The sequence below is a fragment of the Lolium perenne genome, chromosome 1 (assembly GCF_019359855.2).
Source record: "Lolium perenne isolate Kyuss_39 chromosome 1, Kyuss_2.0, whole genome shotgun sequence".
NCBI classification, from domain to species: Eukaryota; Viridiplantae; Streptophyta; class Magnoliopsida; order Poales; family Poaceae; genus Lolium; species Lolium perenne.
Window position 1 is genome coordinate 40,427,761 of NC_067244.2, and position 25,642 is coordinate 40,453,402.

At 43.1% G+C, this 25,642-nt stretch overlaps 1 protein-coding gene across 1 annotated transcript; it reads left to right on the plus strand.

The window, feature by feature from the left end:
• The first annotated feature begins 6,603 nt into the window (after positions 1–6,603).
• On the plus strand, positions 6,604–14,790 carry LOC127347412 (membrane-bound O-acyltransferase gup1). Its single transcript, XM_051373605.1, has 19 exons — positions 6,604–6,883; positions 6,979–7,034; positions 7,117–7,298; positions 7,379–7,427; positions 7,997–8,100; positions 8,199–8,263; positions 8,912–8,982; positions 10,064–10,123; positions 10,571–10,684; positions 11,805–11,929; positions 12,018–12,069; positions 12,620–12,682; positions 12,886–12,995; positions 13,300–13,392; positions 13,485–13,566; positions 13,927–14,004; positions 14,161–14,236; positions 14,333–14,382; positions 14,460–14,790. The coding sequence occupies exons 1-19, from the start codon at positions 6,781–6,783 to the stop codon at positions 14,499–14,501; spliced, it is 1,575 nt and encodes a 524-aa protein (XP_051229565.1). The 5' UTR covers positions 6,604–6,780; the 3' UTR covers positions 14,502–14,790.
• The last annotated feature ends 10,852 nt before the right edge of the window (positions 14,791–25,642 follow it).

The following is a 25,642-nucleotide window of genomic DNA, read 5'->3' on the forward strand; positions in this document are numbered from 1 at the left end:
TTTGTGTTGCTTCAATACCTTTACTTTGAAATTGTTGCTTTATGAGTTAACTCTTATGCAAGACTTATTGATGCTTGTCTTGAAAGTACTATTCATGAAAAGTCTTTGCTATATGATTCATTTGTTTACTCATTGTATTACCATTGCTTTGATCGCTGCATTCATTACATGTGCTTACAATAGTATGATCAAGGTTATGACGGCATGTCACTCCAGAAATAAGTAAGTATGTAAGAATCAATGCACAGTTAACACAAGTGTTTGCTTCTAAGATGGAAGGAAGTAGGTAAACTGACTCAACATAAAAGTAGAAGAATAGGCCCTTCGCAAAGGGAAGCATGGATTGCTATATTTGTGCTAGAGCTTTTATTTTGAAAACAAGAAACAATTTTGTCAACGGTAGTAATAAAGAATATATGTTATGTATAAGACATCCTATAAGTTGCAAGCCTCATGCATAGATTACCAATAGTGCCCGCACCTTGTCCTAATTAGCTTGGATTTACATGGATTATCATTGCATAACATATGTTTTAACCAAGTGTCACAAAGGGGTACCTCTATGCCGCCTGTACAAAGGTCTAAGGAGAAAGCTCGCATTGGATTTCTCGCTTTTGATTATTCTCAACTTAGACATCCATACCGGGACAACATAGACAACAAATAATGGACTCCTCTTTAGTGCATAAGCATTCAACAACCGATAATATTCTCATAAGAGATTGAGGATTTTTGTCCAAACTGAAACTTCCACCATGGATCATGGCTTTAGTTAGCGGCCCAATGTTCTTCTCTAACAATATGCATACTCAAACCATTCAACTCATGATAAATCACCCTTACTTCAGACAAGACGAACATGCATAGCAACTCACATAATATTCAACAAAGGTGAAATAGTTGATGGCGTCCCCAGGAACATGGTTACCGCTCAACAAGCAACTTATTAAGAAATAAGATACATAAGTACATATTCAATACCACAATAGTTTTTAAGCTATTTTTCCCATGAGCTATATATTGCAAAGACAAAGGAATGAAATTTTAAAGGTAGCACTCAAGCAATTTACTTTGGATTGGCAGAGAAATACCATGTGGTAGGTAGGTATGGTGGACACAAATGGCATAGTTTTTGGCTCAAGGATTTGGATGCACGAGAAGAATTCCCTCTCAATACAAGGCTTAGGCTAGCAAGGTTGTTTGAAGCAAACACAAGTATGAACCGGTACAGCAAAACTTACATAAGAACATATTGCAAGCATTATAAGACTCTACACTGTCTTCCTTGTTGTTCAAACACCTCACCAGAAAATATCTAGACTTTAGAGAGACCAATCATGCAAACCAAATTTCAACAAGCTCTACGGTATTTCTTCATTAATAGGTGCAAAGTACATGATGCAAGAGCTTAAACATGATCTATATGAGCACAACAATTGCCAAGTATCAACTTATTCAAGACATTATACCAATTACCACATGTAGCATTTTCCGTTTCCAACCATATAACAATTAACGAAGCAGTTTCAACCTTCGCCATGAACATTAAGAATAAAGCTAAAAACATATGTGTTCATATGCAACATCGGAGCGTGTCTCTCTCCCACACAATGAATGCTAGGATCCAATTTTATTCAAACAAACAAAAACAAAAACATAAAGACGCTCCAAGTAAAGCACATAAGATGTGACGGAATAAAAATATAGTTTCACTAGAGGTGACCTGATATGTCGATGAAGAAGGGGATGCCTTGGGCATCCCCAAGCTTAGATGCTTGAGTCTTCTTGAAATATGCAGGGATGAACCACGAGGGCATCCCCAAGCTTAGACTTTTCACTCTTCTTGATCATATTGTATCATCCTCCTCTCTTGATCCTTGATAACTTCCTCCACACCAAACTCAAAACAAACTCATTAGAGGGTTAGTGCATAATCAAAAATTCACATGTTCAGAGGTGACACAATCATTCTTAACACTTCTGGACATTGCACAAAGCTACTGGAAGTTAATGGAACAAAGAAATCCATTCAACACAGCAAAAGAGGCAATGCGAAATAAAAGGCAGAATCTATCAAAACGGAACAGTCCGTAAAGACGAATTTTTCTGGGGCACTTAACTTGATCAGATGAAAATGCTCAAATTGAATGAAAGTTGCGTACATATTTGAGGATCACGCACGTAAATTGGTAGATTTTTCTGAGTTACCTACAGAGAACCCTGCCCAAATTCGTGACAGCAAGAAATCTGTTTCTGCGCAGTAATCCAAATCTAGTATCATCTTTACTATCAAAGACTTTACTTGGCACAACAATGCAATAAAATAAAGATAAGGAGAGGTTGCTACAGTAGTAACAACTTCCAAGACACAACAAAACAGTAGCAAAATAAAAACATGGGTTATCTCCCAAGAAGTGCTTTCTTTATAGCCATTAAGATGGGCTCAGTAATTTTAATGATGCACTCGCAAGAAATAGTAGTTGAACCAAAAGAGAGCATCAAAAAGCAAATTCAAAACACATTTAAGTCTAACCCACTTCCTATGAAAAGGAATCTTGTACACAAATAAATTCAAGAAGAACAAAGTGACAAGCATAGGAAGATAAAACACGAGTAACTTCAAGATTCTCAACATAAAGAGGGGAAACTTAATATTATTAAGATGCATATAACCATGTTTCCCTCTCTCATAATAACTTTCAGTAGCATCATGAGCAAACTCAACAATATAACTATCACATAAAGCATTCTTATCATGAGTCTCATGCATGAAATAATTACTACTCCCAACATAAGCATAGTCATTCTTATTAATTGTAGTGGGAGCAAATTCAACAAAGTAGCTATCATTATCACCATAATCATCAAATATAGGAGGCATAATATAATCATAATTAATTTTCTCCTCAATAGTAGGTGGACTGAAAATATGATAGTCATCATTGCAATCATCATATATAGGAGGTAAAGTATCACCAAAGTAAATTTTCTCCTCCATGCTTGGGGGACTAAAAATATCATGCTCATCAAAACCGGCTTCCCCAAGATTAGAATTTTCCATAGCATTAGCAACAATGGTGTTCAAAGCGTTCATACTAATATCATTGCTACTAGCATGCAAATAAGGTTCAATAGATTTTTTAATTTTCGCATCAAACAATCCATGACTTAACTCAGAAAATAGATTAAAAAGCTCACTGTTATTTTCCATTATGCCTAACTAGTGAAAAACAAGAAACAAAAAGATGCAATTGCAGGATCTAAATGAAATAGCTTCGAGCACTCACACACCGGCAACAGTGCTAGGAAATAGCTTAGTAGTCGGAGGATGTGAATACCTTTTACCTTACCTCCCCGGCAACGGCGCCAGAAAATAGCTTGCTGTCCACAACTGGCGCGTGGTTGACGTGGGAGGTAGAAATCTCTGTGGTGTAGCTTTTCTTCGTTCCCCGGCAATGGCGCCAGAAAATAGCTTGCTGTCTACTGCTGGCTTCTTTTCCACCTCACCGCACCATGCTCATAGTTCATGCGTCACGTATCATATCTAAAGGCACCCGAAAGTGCACGAAGAAATATGGAGTATTAAAAGTGTCTCATGAAATTATGAAAACAAAATGAAAAGTCATTCTACTCGACCGGGGGGGGGGGTCGGTGCTATTGAGTGCATAGAAAGATAAAATCTGCTGAAGCAGAAACCTGAAATTAAGAAAAGAAAACATTATCTTGATCCAATCCATACAGCCTCAAATGCAATGAGGGCTAACCATGCCGGCGGGCTGACGTATGCGTCACCCATCCACTAGCCATGCCCTTCCAACCTTGTGGCTAGGGGTGTAAATGGTACGGATAATGTCCGCTCCGAATCCGCATCCGTTTTTAAGAATATGGTATGCATTTTTAGAAATCCGCCGGATATGGATGCAGATGTGGATAGTGGTCAAGCGAATATCCGGCGGATACGGTAGCGGATATGGTATTGATACTATCCGACGGATACGGATTATCCGTCAATTATTGCGGATTATCCGATGTCCCCAAAGAGGATTATCCGATAAAATTAGCACAATCCTAAATATTCAGACAATATAGTTAGTTCATCGGCCAAACTATGTATGCTATTAGCATGCAAGTTGGTTTGTTGTATGAACAAGTGTGCACATTTAGCGAATGTCTATAATTACGAACATATTTTACATAAAAAAGTATACTTCTATTTTTATGCGTATATTTGCTTAATAATCCATGTCAATCCGTGTCCGCTCTGAATCCGCTCCATATCCGTAATCCAATATAATCCGCATCCGACAATTATTCGCTCTGATCTGTTACAAAAATATGGTAAAGAATATGGTAATAGCAATATCCGATCCAATCCGATCCGTTTACATACCTACTTGTAGACAGTGTTGGGCCTCCAAGAGCAGAGGTTTGTAGAACAGCAGCAAGTTTTCCCTTAAATGAATCACCCAAGGTTTATCGAACTCAGGGATGTAGAGGTCAAAGATATCCCTCTCAAGCAACCCTGCAATTACGATACAAGAAGTCTCTTGTGTCCCCAACACACCTAATACACTTGTCAGATGTATAGGTGCACTAGTTCGGCGAAGAGATAGTGAAATACAAGTGATATGGATGAATATGAGTGGTAATAGCAATCTGAAATAAATATGGAAGCGAGTAAACATGCAGTGGAACAGTAAATAAACGGTGTTTCGATGTTTGGAAACAAGGCCTAGGGATCATACTTTCACTAGTGGACACTCTCAACATTGATCACATAACTGAATAGATAAATGCCACTTTCTCTACACTCTCTTGTTGGATGACAAACACCATTCATTGTGTAGGGCTACAAGAGCTCCCTCAAGCCGGAGTTAACAAGCTCCACAACATCCGGTGTTCATATTTAAGTAACCTTAGAGTGCATAATAGACCATTGCAATTATACCGAGTACTAACATAGCATGCACACTGTCACCGTCAGGCTATGAAAGGGGGAATAGATCGCATCAATACTATCATAGTAATAGTTAACTCCATAATCTACAAGAGATTACAATCATAACCTATGCCAAGTACTACATGATGCACACACTGTCAACATTACATCATGGAGGAGGAATAAAGTACTTTAATAACATCACTAGAGTAGCACATAGATTAATAGTGATACAAAACTCATCATATGGATCTCAATCATGTAAGGCAGCTCATGAGATCATTGTATTGAAGTACATGAGAGAGATGAACCACATAGCTACCGGTACAGCCCTTAGCCTCGAGGGAGAACTACTCCCTCCTCATCATGGGAGATAGCAGCGGTGATGAAGATGGCGGTGGTGTCGATGGAGATGCCTTCCGGGGGCAATTCCCCGTCCCAGCGGCGTGCCGGAACAGAGACTTCTGTCCCCCGAATCTTGGCTTCGCGATGGCGGCGGCTCTGGAACTTTTCTCGTATCGTGGCTTATTCGTCTCGAAATTTTAGGTCACCAGGGCTTAAATAGGCGAAGAGGCGGAGTCGGAGGGGTCCTGGGGGTCCCACACAGTAGGGGGGCGCGCCCCCCCCCTTGGCCGCGCCGCCTTGTGGGGTGGGGCCCCCTGGCTCCCCTCTGGCCCCTCTTCGGTGCTCTGGAAGCTTCCGGAAAAAATAAAATATTGGGCGTTGATTTCGTCCGATTCCGAGAATATTTCCTTTGTAGAATTTCTGAAACCAAAAACAGCAGAAAACATCAACTGGCTCTTCGGCATCTCGCTAATAGGTTAGTGCCAGAAAACGCATAAAATCATCATAAAGTGTGAGCAAAACATGTAGGTATTGTCATAAAACAAGCATGGAACATCAAAAATTATAGATACGTTGGAGACGTATCAAGGCCTCGTATCCGGCGGGCAGGGGTACCCCGCCTGGTGGAGGAGGTGCCCCTCCCACGCGTGGAGCGACCGACGGGGGAAGCCGTTGTTGGCTGCGCCGTCTTCATCGTAGAACGCCATGGATCGGGAGAGTGAAGCGAGGATACGCGTCGCGGCGACTGGAGCGGGGTATATAGGCGCGGCCGGTGCCGGCGATTAAATGACGCGTGGAATGCGACGCGTCCGCGGCGAGCTGACCGGCGGCAGACTTTTAGTGCGCGCGGAAGACGATGCACGCGCGGAAGACGATGCGTGTGTCGCTGACCGGTCGGGTCCACCTCCGCGGCGAAGACGAAGCGAAAAGCGCGGGAGAAATATCTCGGCGTTTCGCGCGCTTTCGCTTCGTCCGAAGTCCCCGAGCGCTCCCCGGTAGGCCGGGGTTGGCGTGGGCTCGCCGGATGGATGAAAGCCCAAATCCGGCGAAAAACGAGGAACCGGTGGCGCGACTGCCATTTTTCGGCGTCCGGATAAAAAAAATGGCACGCTGGGGGCCTGTTAGCGGAGACGAGTGGAGATGCTCTAATGGGTGCAACGAGCGTCAAATAGGAATCACTGAGCCCGTCATATGGTCGCGTCGGTGACTGTTGATGTCACAGAAAAGCCCGCGGGCTGCGGAGATGGGCCGTATGGAATACGGGCCTAGTAGGGACGCAGAGCCCGCTTCCCTAGCTTCAGCGACTGTTGGTTTTGGACCGGAGTAGATTGAAGAAGAAAACGGCGAGCACTAGTTCGCATCTCCTCCGCCGGCGACCACCATCGGGGCCGGCCAGCGCCGCCGCGCCGCCTCTGAAGTCGCTCCCGCCCGCCGCCCGCCGCCCGCTCGCCCCGCGCCTTTGATCCCCGCGGCTCGCCGGTTGCTCCCGGTGCGAGATGAGCGGCGTCCCGTGGAAGCGGCTGGAGCTCGCCGTGCTGTGCGCCTACGCGCTGGTGTTCTACCTCTTCATGATCTGGAAGTCGCTCCAACTCTCCCAAGGTACCCCAACATTCCCCCACACCTTCCCCCCCCCCCCCCCCCCCCCCTATCAGCATCTCCGTGCTGATCGGCATCACACTCTCTCTTTTACCCAGAGTACTCCGGGCGGCTCTACGGGCTACGAGCAGGATCACTCGCCGGCCGCCTGAATGTCTGTAAATTCTGCACTCTGTCTTCTAGTTCACCTCAACATTTCAGAGCCACCGGTTTGATTCCCCGCTACCATGTCGCAGGACCTGTCTGACGCACAATGGAGGAACTTCCGAGGAAACTTACCTATCCTCACCGCCGTAATGGGCGCGTTCATGATCCTGGCGAATGGGCTGCGCTACGTGTACAGCTTGAAAGGCAGAGGGGCCTCTTTGGTGTGGCTAATACTATCTCTGATCTATCTATGCTATCTACATGGCGCTTGGTAGGCGACTGACCGATCCTCCTATTCTGTTTTTTTCTAACTTCCTTATAGTCATTCTGATTTATTTACCTGTGTGACAGTGTTGGCTTCATTCTCGCGATAGCAGGGATTAATTACTCGATAGTGAAGGTCAGTGCTGACGTACTTCGTCACAAGTATGGTTCTGGCTGCAGTTTTCTCAATCGGTTCAGTAGCTGAGATTCTTGTTATGAATCATTGTTCAGTCAAAAGCAACCATTTGTTTGGAGCAGGTCATCTTTTTTCTAGGAAAATTGGCTAGGCACGGTACTTGTTTTGCTGATGTGTGTGTTTAAGAGCAAACCTGCTGTCTTGATTATCCGTGTTCCATTCACCAAGAGCAATTACACCATTTAATATCTGAGTAGTTCAGAGATAGAACATGGTGAAAAGAAAGCCAAGCTAACGCATGATCTAATATGTGAGTCTATGTCATCTACCAGTAAGTGGCACCATCAGTTGGAATCGATCATGTGGGCTACAGTGCCGGAATTGATTTTTTCTTTCTGCTGTTATAATTTTGATTTATTCTTATCTGATGAATCGACTAAGAACTAAACTAAGATAATTAACAAATTTTGAAACACCATTTACCGTTTGCTTTGTGAAGCATAGCTCATTCGATCTCCTTATATGTTCAAATTAGCGTTTATTGTTAATTATAATGTTTTGTTTTGCAGTTATTTGCTCGATTTAAGTATTGCACTGGCCTCATATGGAGCTGCAACTTAGCTATGCTTATACTTAACCGAGTATATGAAGGTTATTCATTCTCGTTGTTCGGGTGAGATTTTTGATGCAGCTGTACTGCATCTTACACTTTCAATTAGTAAGATCTCTTTTTTATTTAGGTTTTGATGATATTTATATTCATATGAATAGGCAAAAACTGGCTTTTCTTGATAATTATCGGGGTACATTTCGATGGCACATATGCTTCAATTTCGGTATGATTTCCATGTCGTGTTGATTACTTGGTTTTACTTCGATTGGAAAAATTGTTGATAAAAGCTGTTGATGCTTACTGTATGGAAATGTGTGATTACTCTCAGTTGATTGTTAGGATGTCATAAAAGGTTTAACATTCGGGAGCATCTTTTGTCTTGAATTGCAGAACTACAGAATGAGAAATAGTGCATGTAGATCTCATCTAGAGACACGAGATTTGACTAGCAGCCCACAAGTTATTGTAACATGAACTGTGGTAAATTATATTTTCAGTTGGTACGAACTGATACCCAATAGTCTCATTAACTATGTATGATTGCATTAAAAGTTTCAAACAGATGGGGCACTAAACTGAAGTTACTGAACTGCTTGGTTCCTTCCCTGTGTCAAGTCAATGAACACTGTTTCGTTATGCTTGCTTTTGTGGGATCAACTGATCAAGTGCAGTAGAACTTGACTACCTTCTTATAGAATATTGTCCTGCTGACATTATCCTGTGTCACTTTTCAGGTTGTTGTAGGTTTTATCTGGATATCACTACAGTTTCATATCTATTTGTTCATACTGTTTATGCATGATATTTTGTACCTCTTGTGTGTCTTCTAATCTATCTAAATTATTGATGTATATTTTATTTCATGTGACAGTTGTATTACGCATGATTAGCTTCGGATGTGATTACTGCTGGACGCTTCGTTCTCCTCACTTTGATCACAAGGTACAGTGTACCCTGATAACTTAATATCGTCTTCTGTATCATGCATATTTAAGTGCTGCATACACCAGATGCTTTAAAATACATAGAGATAGCTAGAAACATGGGTTTTCTGATTTTCACACATTTATTAAGTAGTTTGCATTTGAAATCAAGCTAATGTCATGAACACGTGAGTTCTTGACTATAACCTCCAATTTTGACTGCGAACTCAAACCCATAAATTGTCTTCTGGGCACTTTAACACTAAAACCCGATAGAACCAGCTTGTCCTTTTATCCACTTCTGAGAGTGTGAACTTGTGAGCTGTCAGGTGAAATGCGAAGAGGTATTTGGTGGTGTAACTCTGAGAATGTAACCAGAAGTGAGCATGTTAGTTTTCAGTGAAATACAAAGATGTATTTGATGATGTTTTCAACTGCTGAAATTTGATCTTGAGTTGCCTACTTTAACTCTCTGACCAACTTTTCCACTTGAAATGACAAGACACTTTTATCATGGGAAAAATGTAAGTGTAGAACCAATATTATATCAGTGAAACAATCCACCAATAACCTTCGCCAATTGCCAAGGCCTGCTACAAGGAAAGACATGTCTTGTATTTGACATGGAATAAGAGAAGAGGGGAGATGGAAAAGAGGTACGAGACCTACCAAAGCTTAAGGGGGACAAGGAAGGTTATAACTGGGAAAGCAATCATACTGGACCGGAATATAACTGTACATTATACTGTAATAATCGAAAAAACTGATTATTTAAAGTGTAAAAGGAGATTCATTGCTGAAACTGTAGAACTGAGTGTTGCTCAGTTGGCTAGACGTGCATGCCCAAGCCACCCATATTCGAGGATTAGCCTCCGTGGGTGTGCTCATGGGAATCTTATAATGAAAAATGGCACAAATACTAGTGCCCCTTGGTTGAGTTTTTCTTAAACATATTCTGTGCTACAAACCAATAACATTATTTTGTTTTGACTATACATTGAACATAATAATTACATCCTTGGGATACCATCATCTTCCATTTGCACAGCACACTATCTGCCAAATAGTGAACTGTGCTGACATGAACACTCTTGGTACAGAAACACATGCAGAAATGTGAAGTTTGTTATTCTGGCAAGACATGCTACCTTGCTTTGCAGGTATTTCAGTATTCCAGCTTATTTTGTACCAGTTATGCTATTGTTATCCAAGTGGTGTGTAGTATGGCACTGATAGACAAGAGAGCCAATATTAATTTTGGACATATGGAAGATTGTACTGCTTGAGTTTCTCTGCAAACTAGGTGTTGATACATGAAAGAATGGTACTTGGAATTTAACTTAGAGATGTTGATAATTTCCAACCATAAATGAATGGTTAACGTTCTGTTGATGTGAGGCTGACCTGTTGTTCGCTACAGGTCGATGCATATAAAGCAGGTCTCATCACTACTTGAGTACTTGTGTCTATCTTTTTCTCCTTTTTTACGTATTATTGCCAGTGTTGAATCACGAGCCTTTGTGAATATCCTATAAGCGACAGCATTGCAGATTGAGCAAATATTCATTCTTTGTATCTGGTGATAATATTTTACATTGTTGTTGCAGGAGAAAGGGCTCAGTGTTGACAAATACACATTCCTAACTTATTTATGCTACTTAACATATGCTCCACTCTATATTGCTGGTCCTGTTGTAAGCTACAACGCATTTGCAGCTCAGGTTGGTCTTTTCTCTAGGTAGTAATTTTCTATTGTAGCTGCTTTGTCTCATTTAAATTTTAAAAGCTGAAAATAGCAAACTAAGTGCTTTTTTGAGTGAACTAGGAAAAATGCCCATGTGCTGCAACTGGATAAAAATAAATAAAGGACCACTAAAAATTGGTACTTTCTAACAGGTAGAAGTAATATAACGAATCACTTTCTATAGTTGTAAAGAAAACTCTGAAAATGTATGGTGTGGTCATGTGGAAGCCATACATAATTCACATAATTTGTTACATGCATGCCATATGTGTATCCATTTACACCAAAATAATTTATGAAGGAAAGGAAAGTATGCTGTTTATACATACTCTTTGAATTCTGTAATATTACAAATGAACCTGAAGTATTTATTTATCCAAGAAAGGATAACATCAAAGAGCCAAATCCAAGAGCAGTATTTATTTGGTTCAAGGAAAGTTAAACTGCATAAGGAAAGCACTCATTTTGCCAGAGAATAGAGGATGGTGGGATTAATACCTCCAGTTAATATAAGGCCCTAAGCCTTTGATTGTGACAATGACTGAAGATCCTTTGGCATCTCTGCATCAATCTGCAGGCTCCATCTGGTCTCAGCTACCATGCCCTCCTCTGCAGTTCAGAGTTGGATGAAGTGTGAATCTGCCTTTCCCCAGTCTATAACTGAGTTCAGCTCTCTTTGTTTTTGTTTTGAGAAATATATTTCAACTCCGATTCCAAGTGTTGCATACTAGGGTTTAGGGAGAGGTAGGTAAAGGGCCTTGCCCCAGAGGCAAGATAGAAGCATATCCTTCTATTTCTCGCTTGGTTTTATTCCTCAATAGTCCAATCCTAGATCTTATATCAAATTGGCTTAACGCCCAAGCTAAAAGATATCGTCATAATTTTGAATGATGAACTCCTTAAACCAGAATAGGATCTTGTCCCATATAATTGGGAGCTTCCATAGTAGGGCCATATGCTCCCGTACACAACAGTAACTAATTTCAAGATTGTACTGCGTGACATTAGAAACTGTGTTGCAGTACTCCATAAAAGACGCTACTTCAGAAATCTCCAGTTATATATACTAACGGGTTGTTTATGTAGCGACCTTGCAGTTAGATGTACCTCAGAAAAACTACTCAGTTGGGCAGATATGTATTTATGGGCTGAGGTGGATCCTAAATTTCCTTCTGATGGAAGCCATGACACACTTTTTCCACTACAACGCCTTTGTAGTCAGGTACTTCTGTTTATACATTACGATTAATCCCTTCTTATGATTACCACTATAGAAATTCTGAAATTTGAGTTAAATGCTCTGATGACAGCCGATTATGGCGGCAGCTGACACCGTTTGAGATCTTTATCATTAGCTATGGGGTAAGATTATGTGCATTGCAGTTAATATTCATCAGTATTCACTTAGGGTGAGCATGCAGCATTTGATATTTTTTACTTATGCTTACTGTTTCTGTTTTTAGTGAATTTATTTTTAATTGAGTGGCCTGTGTAGTCCATAGTTTCCATTTGCTACGAACCTCTGACTGTTCATAGGCAGACGAGGCCAGTGTGATTGTTCTGGGCTGCAGGCTCAACCAGAGGTGTGAACATGCCGGCAAAGTAAAATATTTATTTAAATAAAGTTCATTGTCTGTATTAAGAAGAAATGGGGGTTTTGGGTTTGGGTGTGCCCTTCTGAGGCTTGTCTTTCATGATACACCCTTGCTTTTCCAGGCTGGGCCTTTCTAGACCCTTTGCTTGAATCTGGAATAGCATTTCAATTGTTGTAATCTGAATAGATGTAGCAACATTGAATTTGCATTTTCAAAGATTTCTGCATGTGTTGTGACACACTTGATTACCTCATTAGTCACATGCACCATTTCCGATGTCTATATTTCTTATCTAACACACCGTAGCTCCTATGCAGGTGTTGAACTTTATGTGGTTAAAATTCTTCCTTATTTGGCGCTACTTCAGGTTCTGGTCACTGGTAAGACAAACATTGAAAACATCCTCCGTTAATCCATTGCGCAGACTTGCATATTTCGTCTTGGGAGTGCTAACTTCCAGTTTGTTGTATGTTGTGCTAAGATGACTTCTCTGTGTCCTTTTTGCTTGACAAATGTTTTTTTTTTGTGCTGAAAATTCAAGTGATGTAACAAAGAAGGATTTAACCTTAGCATTTTATTGCAGGTAGCAGGAGTTGAGACACCTGAAAACATGCCTAGGTGCATAAATAATTGTCATGACCTCGAGAGCTTCTGGAAAAGCTGGCATGCTTCTTTTAACAGATGGCTGGTCAGGTCTGTGTACAACTAGGGGGCTTAAGTATTATGGTACCGTGTATCTTTTCAGAGTTTAGTTTCTTATTCATAGCATCTGCACTTTTGTACACATATTGTAATGGGATGGGATGTAAATAGATTAAAGAATCTTTACTACTTGACTGAACAGTTCAGATATAGTTTGGGCCCAGTCACATGATTATTGAACCCCATGGCCCATGCATGGAGCTCTAGAGTAATATGCAGAGGTGCATTTGCAGTCAATACACAGGCAATGATTAATCCTGAAGTGTAACTTTCTTTTATCTATCTCCTGTTTCAGGTACTTGTACATACCTCTTGGTGGGTCTCGAAGAAAACTACTTAGTATTTGGGTTGTATTCACATTCGTAGCAGTCTGGCATGACCTGGAATGGTACCTTCGAACAATCTCCTCAAGTCTTTTAAACATCGAAGTTGTGAGCTTGTGTGACTTACACTGACCCTTTGGTTGCTTCTTTTGAACAGGAAACTTATTTCATGGGCGTGGTTAACATGCTTATTTTTTGTCCCTGAAATACTGATCAAGTCCTTATCCAACAACTTCCAGGTAATCCGAAGGTTATTATTAGCTGCTTTTGCAGTTCATCTACTTGTTACCAAGTTTCAATTTTTGGAACAGCTTGGATGCTGACTAAATTTAGCTTTACTTTATCAAGTTACTTTTGTTGTTTAGAAAGTCATCCACTCCTTAAATCTGAAGTTAAGAAAGACTTACAATTTGAATATCCAAAAAACAAAGCCAACGTGTAGGTATCTGCTAACAATATGTGCTTTCAATTCCTTCATCTAGATGTTTCAAGCCCGTCTCTTTGTTCTTCCTTGCACGCATAGATCTTTCAGCATTCTTGCTAGGCACTTCAATTTTGCATTGTTTGCAAGTAATAAATCCAAAATGATTTTTCTGCAGGCAAAAAGTGCCCTTGGGCGGTTCATTCATCGTGAGTTAGGTGCTATTGGTGGCGCTGTGACAATCAGCTGTCTTATGGTACTCCTCTCTTTTACATATTTGATGTTAATTAGTCCTGATTTTCTCCACAAACTTCACACGTGCAGAAATTATGATTTGCACACTAGATTTGTCAGCTGCATACCTTCTTGGTTGTAATCTAAGTGCTGCTCCTGACTTGTTTAATGCATTTAGGTGGCAAACCTTGTCGGCTATGTCGTAGGGCCATCGGGCATAAAAGTTGTGATGTCGCAGATGCTCCAGAAGGACGGTGAGTTGCATATTCACATCCATCACTTCGACTAAAAATTTCAGTGATTAAAATATGCACAAAATCTGTAGCTAATACCACGTTTCAATGCCACAGCCCTGCCTGCCCTTGCCATTATATTTGCCACATTCTATGTGGGCGTCAAGGTGATTATCTGCTACTTAAAAATTGTTTAACTTCATAAAATGAATCTTCTCCTCATTGCTGGTCACTGTGTCCGCAGCTTATGTTCCATATACGCGATGCTAGGAAGAGTCAGGGTTGACAGACAAGTCAGAAGAACAACTTTTCAGTTTTGAGTGGTATCTCGGTGGCATTATTGGCGTGACGATAACATCTTCAACCTTTTTCTTTTTCTTGTTGGCTTTGTTTGACACCAGCGAAAGCTAATGCGTGCATTGATCAGGGATTCCTTTCTCCATAGGTCAGTTTTTTTTTCTTTTCCTGCATATGTTGTGTAAGCTTGGCCTGGTGATATTATTTGTTGAGACATTTTCTATTTTGTTGCTTCAATACCTACGACGGCCAACACTTCTGTTGTTGGTTTCTGTACCTATTGTCATTTTGCGCTAATTCAGTAGAGCTACTTCGCACTAAGTCAACAGATAGGCTATATTGTGTCATTTAAATTTCTCCCAAGCTCCTCACATCACTCTTGTGACCACCGGCGGTGAAACCTTAACGTTGCCACAAGGAAACAATCTGGAAACATAAAGGACAACCAAGACTGATAAAGAAATCTGAATCAAGGTAGTTGGTCAAGCTATGGATGGATATAATCCCATTGAAACTGGTGATTATGGATGAGTGTTGAGTGCTGCTGGCATTTCATCACTGCTTGATGCCAGAATTGCGAGTTCCGGGTGCCACAACATGCTGCAAGCTGTTCTCCTATGATGCTGGAATTGCGAGTCCCGGGCTCCAAGCTGGTCTCCTACTCCCTCCGATTCATATTATTTGACACTAATATAGATATATCTAGACATATTTTAATTGTAGATACATTCATCTTAGTAGCAAATAATATGGATCGGAGGGAGTATATCGTTCTGTGGTAGCGGTATTTTGTTTCCTTGCATTCCGTCGAGCTTGGAGTACTACCTTGTTTTTTTGTTGACATGAGTACTACCTTGTTTTCTTCCATCGTGAAGTGCCAGATGTGCAAATACATGCCCGTAACACCATATACTAGTAGTTCTTTTTAGTAAAGTGACACGCTGTACCTTTTGTCACGACTCGCGAGCTGAAAAGAAAGCGACTTCTATGGTGCAGTAAATCAAATATTAAATCGTGTAGTTAAATTGCAAGTGTCATAAAAAAATTAAAGAAAAACCAACCATAGCAACGCACGGATACATATGCTAGTCCCACCATTGATACTGGTGATTACGGATCGAGTTTTGAGTGCTGCTGACGATTTCGTCACTGCTCCATACTGTCCATGCCAGGCTCTAGCTGATATTGGACGCATTGTTTGCGAAAGGAAGGAAAGTATAAAGAAACCAATTTAGGCATCGGCTTAGATCAATGATCCATTTTCTTAGACATATATGGTTGATAAGCCATGAGAGCTGGGTATTAGTTGAAGCATGGCATGTGCCCAAAACATATTTTAAACATAAGACTTTGGCCTAGCTTTAAATTAATAAAGTCACGGAACGGCTGATACAAGAGTGCTTACAAACAGCTTACACGAATATGCAACAAGCAAACTAAGGATAAACCATAAACACAGCCTGAGGCGAGCTTACACGAATATGCAACAAGCAAACTAAGGATAAACCATAAACACAGCCTGAGGCGCCTAGACCCCAACACATCGGGAAGACACCGAAGGCAACGATGTTGTGGAAAAGGCAGTCAGGAACGTGCTGACGTCTGCACCAGCCGAACAACTAGACCTGAGATCCACCGTCTTCACCTCCGGAAAGGACTCCCAGTCCCTCGCCCCGGATCGAAGGGCATCGAACCATCAAGAGGCAAAGCAGCCCCCCCCCCCCCCCCCTAGAACACGGCAAACCTAAGGAAGCTAGGATGCTAGGGGAGAAGACACCACAAATGTCCAAAAAGCTTCACCGAGACCACCACCACCAAAGGCACCACCGCAGCACCGTACCGAAGCTGCCGGACGAAGAGGCGCCAATGAAGAAACGACGGAAGGGGCGCCACCACCCCACGTGACCAAACAAGACCACAAAAGCCTATAAACACGCGGACCAAGCGACATTGTTGCCGTAGAGGGGAATCCTTTCCCCTCTCGCCCAGGCTCGAGGGCGTCGACCCACTAGCAAGAAAGGGCCTTGTCGCGGCCAGACACTAGACCAAGCACTTGTCAGACGACACATGCGAGGACAACGCCGAGCAAGAAAAATCGCCACGACCATGCAAGACTAGCACCTCTGCAGTTCCCCGTACGACATCTCGAAGAAAGGGAACGACGCCTCAACGCCTCCGCCATCCGCACGAAGAACCAGAGCTTTCACCCAGCTAGAGGAGGGTGGCGCCAGAGGTGTCGTCCTCGTCGTGGCCAGACAAGTGGATCAAGGGTTTCCCCAGCACCAAACACCAGCACCAACTCACCTGCCGAGGCACCCAGATCCGGCGACCGGAGACCACCAAGACCCGAGATTGGCAGGGTGCCCAAAACAGGTAAGATGAGGCTTCTTCATTAGATCTGGAGCAAGAACCATCAGCCACTGCGCCACAACTAACGACCGCCGTCTCCTTGCCGCCCGCACGGTCGAGGAAGACGAACAACACCCACCACGGACGCCCCCCGTCGCAGGGCCGGCGCCGTCCACCCACCCAGGCCCCAGGGCCGCCGCACTGGCTACCAGAGCCCCCACCGCGGATGACCACCGGCAGAGCCGCAGAGGCCTCCCAAAAACATATTAAGAGTGCTGGGCGTCCATCCAAGCGATAAAGATAGATGAGTCGCCTGTGGTTGGAACGAAACACACAGACTTTTCACTTTTGATAGCAATGAATCAACTATGGCTCAAATTGTTTCATATCCTACAAGACGAACATGTTTAATGTGTAGTATCAGAATTATGGGCTGCTATTTATTCTATTGTAACGTCATCACAAATATGTTTTCGATAAAGGAAATATATTAATATCAAAAGATACCAATTACACGCAACCTCTGCAACAACGCAATACTCTAATGGTACTAATGATGCACATAGCCAAAAAGGGAAATAAAACAAAGGAAAAATAGTCTACGGTACTCCAGCCCTAGCAGCAATAGGTACAACCACCACCAAGACAACATCTGAACTTCAGTCTCTCTAAAAGCGACACCTTCAAGAAGGGAACGGTGAAGCGCCCGATCAAAAGATCTTAGGTTTTCACCCTGAAGATAGTTTTCGCCCTCAAAATAATACCTTCAACAAGGCCATTGCCAGACACAACCAATTAGGGTTAGACCTTGGATTTTCACCCCGAAAGGTAAGACTCTGAACTTCACCTGTGCTGCGGCCGCCACTTGCATACTGTTGCCACCAAACCCGGAATACCAAGCAAGGTCCTCAATATCGCAAAGACTCGAACCTCCATCCCTATTCCTCCAATCCAGCCTTCATGATATTGCCTGTTTCTGATTTCACCATGGACCAGAAAGTCATCTGATGACAACACAAAACAGAGCTTCGCGCCGCTCACTCCAGACCAAACGATCGAAATAAAAGCATGGGTCGCACGACCGAATACCACCCGATCCAACAAACTCCAAGCATAAGGCGCACTGTTAAATTCATCGGCTGGAACTCCACACTCCAACCAAATCCAGAAGGACATGCATCAAGTGGATCTTCATCTTGACGCGAGAGGAACTCTAGGACCACCACCATTATTTGCGAGGCCAGCACCCCCTACACCGTCAGTCACTCCTGCCGAAACACCAAAGAAGATTAAGGTAGCACGGAGCACCGACGATGGCTTGGCCGAATTATGGCTCCTGCGCCGATCGGGGCCAAGAGGGCCCAAATCTGGCCCTGATGGCCGCCACCGCCGGAGGTGATGGCCGCCCGCTGCACCCACTCCTCCAGGATGACCGGTGAAGTGCATCAGGCCACGGCCGCCGCGGCCGTGCCGCCCGGCGTCCTCAGCATGCGCCCCACCGCCTCCCATGAAGCGCCGCCGCGAAGCCCTCTCCATCCCTTCATCCTTCGACGGGAGGGGCGCCACCACCGCCACCGGAGTCCGTAGCAGCGGCGGCCTAAGGAGCAGCCGCTGGGGTTGTGACATTGGCGGCCTCCACCGCCGCCCGGGAGGGGAGCGGCAGTGGAGGGTTTCTTTTTTCGCCTCTCTGTTAACATTCAGTCATGACGGATATAGAAACAATCAGTACATATTCTGATGCCATCCTGGATCACACGGGTGGTTTCTGCAGCTGAAACGGAACGGGAATTACTACATTAAAAAAAAAACTCAGTATGATGCTAGGTTGAAATGGATGTCGGACGTACAAATGCTGCACGGAGAAATCAGCCTAAGGGGTCCAATTTGCAGGGACCTGCTTTTCGACTGAAGACGGCTTGGAAATTAAGCCAATACAAAAATGAACTGTAAGTTCTTCTTGGCTGGACGCTGGTTATGCAATAATTAAAATGATCAGATATCTAGATCCTTTAATTGGTGGCATTTCTCTGGGGCATGTGCACTTCAAGTCTCGTACAACAATACTGTCAATACAGGTTCAGTCCCTCAACTTGGCTATGTAATTAATCACAGTAACTCAAGCCTGGGAAACCAAAGGCACGTTGCCCATCCATATTCATCTACAACACTATGTTTTTCCGATAAAGATCTACAACTATATAGTAGTGCGCACTTGTGCAAGGCAGCACATGCTGTTACTTACGTTAGCTCCCACGTAGCTAGAGACTACTGCACCGTGCGCATAGATTAATTTGGTTGTGTAAGAGATTTAGAGTTTCCATTTAGAGTTCGCATATATGTTATACACTACTCAACAAAGAGACCGGGGCCTCTTCTTTAGGAAAAATGAATCTAGATATATGAATGGGAGTTATCGAGGAATGGCTGACAAGTGACAACACATACATGTAGTCTTGCTCGTATATCAAGAGAAATTAGTAGCCTATGAGCGTCGAAGAGAGCGTATAGCATCAAACCCTCTACAGGTTGATCACCACTAGATTCCGATACTCAAAAACAATGTGGCTGGACAGGTTAGGTGCTTGAGGGTCTAGCAGGCCCGTTCACTAGTGCTAACTTCTAGACAATAATTGTTAGCAAGGCAACCACTGGCCGTCCTGAAGTTTCAGAAGTGAAGTGTGTAACGTGTACTTTGTAGTCGGCTTTTGTAGAAAAATACCCACTATGATCAATAAAACCTATTAGGGGACCAAATATGCGCCGCATTTCTCATTCCTGTGCTTGTGGAGTGTGGACAAGTTGTAACAACCATCTTGTTAATAAAGCAATCATGTAATCTATTATTATTACTAGCTAAGTGTCCACGCGTTGCCGCGAAATAAACAAGAAAATGTGACCATATCTCAACCAATCTTACATAATCCTTCCCTCAAGAAAAAATCTTACATAATCCCTGAACATCAAGACTACCAAGACATGTAATTTGTTATTACATGATGACAAAAATTCTCTAACACCTTTCCACCCCTTATAATGCCCGTGCTTTGCAATGGCTGCAAAATAAACAAATATTATTCACAAACATGAAAAGCAAACAAAAAGTACCTATACATGTCACACAATATTTGATTTAACCCATTTTTGTCCGATTATGTCTTCCACCATATAACATTCAAGACATCGTGCACAACCTGACAAGTTTACAGCAAAATCATTTCCTACATTTGTTAAATGAAACAACAAATAAATTAAATTTCTTGAATCATCAAAGAAATGGCTATCATCGAGAAATTTCTTTCATCAATTTAAACAAATGGAGATCCACAATGACACTCTACTGGAAAGTATACATGCTCTCGTAAATCAATATAAACCAACTTATCTTCGGAATAAAGATGAGTGTAAGATGATGCATCGACTTAAATCAAACTGAAACTGATATTTTCTTGATAGAGTGTAAGTGACATAGGCATCCCAAATGGGCCTGCCGGAGATAGTACCCGGGGTTTACTGAAGGCCCACTACCCGAAGAATAAGAAGATTCGGAAGCCCAAGATAGTATTAAGGAAAACTAGAGTTGTAATAGAAAGTCTTATTTGTAATCTTGCGGGATGAGTTAGAAACCTTCCCGGACTTTGTAACTTGTACAGCACGAATCCCTCGGCTCCGCCTCCTATATAAGGTGGAGTCGAGGGACGCAGAGATCATCGAATCACTGTTTACAAACCCTAGTTTTTATAATCGTCGAGTACTTTTCGGCTGAAACCTTCGAGATCTACTTGCCCTCTACTTCCAACTAAACCCTAGCCTACAATCCATAGGCATTGATAAGTTGATACCTTGTCAATTGGCGCCGTCTGTGGGAACTAGAGGCGTAAGGATCTGATCTCGATGGCACGTTCAAGATCTTCGACATCATCAACCGCAAGCAACGCAATGGATCGAGGTAAACAGATCGCTGCTGGTCCTGTCGATTTTGTTCCTCACCCACCCTCCCGTTTGGATGCATATGCATATCTGGCGGAGCCTATGGAGATGACGTTCGGAAAGTTTCGCTTTCGCGTCGAGAAGGAAGGATCGTATCGTGTCGAAATTCCGATTTCGTCGGGATCGTCGGCGGTCGATTCCGATTTTTCAAGCTATACATCGTCAACCGAATCAGGAGAAGAAGAAACTTCGTCGTCGCGCTACATCAGCATCAGGGCAAGAGAGAAACTCGCCAAAATCTTCAGCGACATGTCGTTTGAGTCATCTGCGGACTCATATAAGCGATGGCTCAAGCAGTGTCGACAGTTACGACTTCATCGACAAATCTACTACAGTGGGCAAGGTCTTCACCAATCTCAACGATGGTGTCACCAAACCCAACATAGATCTGAATACAAAATATCATCAGATTTATGCCATTGGAGAGCCAAGCAATGATCAAGAGGAAACATCTGAGGCTTTCAACGATCTGGGAAATCCATACGTCGATCCCTCCGATCTGCGACGAGGCTTGGGCAATAAATACGTCGGGCCACATCCGCGACACAGAGTTCAACTCCCGCAAGCAGCATGGGATAGAGCCGCGAGAGCTATGAACAACTCAGAACCAATGGCTACCACAGCCACGCCAGAGGAATTACAAGCATATCAATATAGGCTCGCACGAGCTGCAAGAGAATTGGAAAAACAGACAGCTGAGTTAAACAGAAGAAAGGAGGCAGCTTCTGCATCCAGCAGGAGAAGGGCAGAGCTGAGTCGACAATCTAGAACTTCGGGTGATAGCCACAGGGAGGCTCGGAACAGAGCAAGATCAAGGTTACAACACATACCCGAAGCAGAAAGAGAGCACTTGGTCCAAAACCTCGACATGTCCTTCATGTCGATAGATACAAGAGGAAACATCATCCCTAAGACACCAGAGGCTGGGTATATGGCGACACATGCTTTTATCCTCGCATCTAAACCACCTCCAGGAGATCCAAGGGAAACATTATACAATATGGCGATAGCAGGAGTTGGAGCTATGGGGACAGCGTTTGTATCAACGCCTCCCGAAGGAGCGGCAAGGCAAAATAGTCCACGACCTGCAGCAGCAGCAGCGGCAGCCCCTGAAGGACCAAGTGGAGCAAGAGACACGGCAGCACAAGCAAGGGTCGACAGAGCGCGGCAAAGCAGAAGGGAACATCGGCAATCCCCAGAGCTTAACGATGAGGATATGTGTGGCTTGCCGTGCTTCACGAGGAGAGTCCGAAAAACTCGAGTCCCTTCAGGATTCAAGTTACCTGACAACTTCAAGAAATTCGACGGCCTTCAAGATCCAGAGGACTGGCTAGTTGATTATCTCGAGACGGTGAAGCTCACAGGAGGAACCAGGGCAACAGCTATGCAAAGCATCCAGGTGCATTTGAGTGGAGCCGCACGATCTTGGATAAAGAAACTTCCTCCAGGATCTATCGACAGCTGGGAAAGCTTCGAGGACGTGTTCGTCAAGAACTTCCGGTCCACATGCAAAAAACCTGCGTCGTTGGAGGAGTTGAGAGCATGTCGACAAAAGCCGGACGAGCCAATGAGAAAATATATCCAAAGGTGGAACATCATCAAAAACTCGGCAGAAAATATATCTGACGAGAGAGCGATAGATGCGTTTGTCGCAGGAATCAGGCGTGGAGATTTTGTCGAAGACTTGGGAAGGACCAACCCAAAGACAGTATCCGCGTTAATGGAAATAGCAAACAGATGGGCAGATGGAGAAGATGCTGTCCACAACAAACGGCACAGGTCGCCAGAGGAGGACCGTGGTCGAAATTATCAACCGAGGCGACGATTTCCTCGGCAGTACCCGAACTATGACGCTCCAGGACAAATTTCGGTAGGTTTTTGGGCAAACACAGGAGGAAACAACAGAGATGATTATCAGAGAAGCAATGAGCAGCGAAGCGATAATAGAGACGATTCTCGAAACAACAGGCAAAATAGCGGGCCTAGGTTCCCGAGGCCTTTCGTGTCTCCCGAAGAGATGATGAACGGGCCGTGTCAGATGCACTTTTTCCTCGACAGCAACGGAAAAAGACAGTCAGGACATCTGCAGAAAGATTGTCGCAATTTCCAGGCAATGTTAAGGTGGGCAGAGCACGCTAACGCTCGAGCAGCACAGAGAAATCCTCGAGAACCCAGGAGCGAGATTCACTTGCCACCTCCTCCCGCGATTACAGAAGACAATCGACATCAGCTCAGAATAGCGGCAGCACCTCCACCACCACCTTACGTTGATCCTAACTCCAACGGAGCGGTGTCGATGATTCAGAAGGGAAGGCCATCCAATAGAGCTCAGAAAGTAATCTCACGACAGGTGTTCATGGCAGAAAAAATGCCTCCACCAACAGTCGAGTATCTTAATTGGTCAAGGCAAGATATTGGCTTCACCATAGCAGATCATCCGCAGCAAGTTCCTCGACCAGGGCAGTCAGCACTTATCTTACCAGCAGTTATTGCAATATTTACATATTGTCTATAGCTTATAGGATCCATATCTCCGAACATTTTCCTATTGAAACTGTATCGAGACTTATATAGTATCATAACAAGAGAAACAACACAAGTGTAGAGACCCCTGGATGGTGGTTGCTGGGTGGCAAGTCGGCAGCAGGGGAGCACTGAAGCTGCTCTAGGGAGAGCATCCAAGGTAGCCCGTTGGCTGCCTTCTTCAATGGTCGAAGGGCGACCTCTCCCACCTCCATTGTCGGCTGCGGTTTTCTCCGACCGGCGATTGAAGGAGATGAACAACCTCTAGGCTGCCATGCCAACTAGGGAGGCCCCCAAGCTCCAGTACAGTAAGCTCCTGGTACTGCCATGCCAACTAGGGAGGCCCCCAAGTGGTTTCGTCCCTGGTAGCGTTGTGCTTGGCTGTGCTGCAGCGTGTCAATGCGGTGGCAGATGGAGCTGGACCCGATGGCTTTTTCTGTTCTACTTTTAGGGTCCTCAGTGCAATTTGTTTGGACCTGATTGTAATTTTCATCTTTCTTTTGGTCCTCTTTGTAAGTGTTGCCACCGCAGAATGAAGCTTCTACATCCCTCTAGGAGACTAGGACCGACCCCTGTTAAAAAAAACACAACTGTACAATTGTTCACCAGTTCATAGCAATGATAGCATCTGGACATAACTAAATCGGGGTATGATTTTACACAAGTACATTTTTGTTCATCAATTCATAGTAATGATGGCATCTAGACATGACTAAATCAGAGTTTTGATGAATATAAACATCCATATAGTGCATATTTCATAAGGACATAAATATTTCTTTGACGTACATGAGCACAAGCATTCCACTCTTATTTATGAATAAACTTCACAACCATCCTTTGTTGATGAAAGGCAAGCTCAACCACAATTTCCGTAGCCCACTGCTGGCACTAATTCACTTCTTTTATTGAGCTGTGCTATATCACAATTCCTCCGACAATAAGACCTTAGGCTGACCCATATCAACTCGTTGGTCACCTGAAGGCTCCCCGAATATCCGGCGTCTTTGTTTGTTCATCTCCACGATCTCTTCATGGATATCCCAAAAGAAGATAAATAAAGGAATACAATCTTCATTGCCTCTAGTTGCGAAGGTAGCAAAGCCACAGATTTGAGTGAAATGGTTGGTGGTAATGATGGGTGGTAAGGTCGCTGCTAATGAATGGTGGGTGCGTGGAGAATGCTATGTATTCGGGAGAGATATGTGACGGAAAGAAGGTAGCGAAAAGAGCTTGCAATTGGTCTAGTCTACATATTGGATTTTATTATTTGGGTCGCTCTGACCGTGCGCATAACTACGATGAAGTTGAAGCTGATGCAAAGGGAAAGAGAAAGTAATTCCCTACTTCCCTTCTCGGTCAAAGATTTACGTAACAATATCTCACTTTCAATACCTAAAGTGAGTGATTTAGGGTATCACAGGTTTGGTATGAAATCCTATATAAAGCGTTTTGATAGTTATAGAAATATTCTCTACCAAGACAATATACATGTCTAGCTATGTAGTATATGTCCAGTCATTTTTTTCCGTTGGGTCTACCTGGTTATGCTGCTAATTGGTAGTCATGTTAACGTTCAACAATTCTCCAACCAACCTAACAAGGACGGAGGCACCAATTGCATAGATACCTACTGAATCTCACATTTGTGTATCATATATATGTGAACCAATACAAATACAGATAAGCTCACGCACTGCAGGGTTAGATTATGGAGAGCGACCCTGTGTAGACCCTTCAATAATACTCCCTCCGTTCCTTTTTATAATGCCTATAGGTTTTTGGTATTTGTTTCAGAATATAAGGTTGTAGCTTGGCTTTTTTTTAATTACCCCCTCTACCGGCCAGCTCCCACACAACATGCATAAAAAAAATCCATACAAAAGAAAAACAATTAATTAAGATTCCTAATGCATGACCCCAATGATTCCTTAGATTTAGAAAGCATTGTTTTTCTTTCCTTAATAATTGACCCTGGCTGCACATATATGGAGAGTCAACCAGAGAGATTTGTGTGATTTGTTATGTAATTTAGGAAGTTATCGATTTCCCTCATTTTACTCTGATCTCAAATCGTTAAGCCAGGGGGTCTGATACGTCTCAAACGTATCTATAATTTCTTATGTTCCATGCTAATTTTATGATGATACTCACATGTTTTATACACACTTTATGTCATTATTATGCATTTTCCGGCACTAACCTATTGACGAGATGCCGAAGAGCCAGTTCTGTTTTCTGCTGTTTTTGGTTTCAGAAATCCTACAAAGG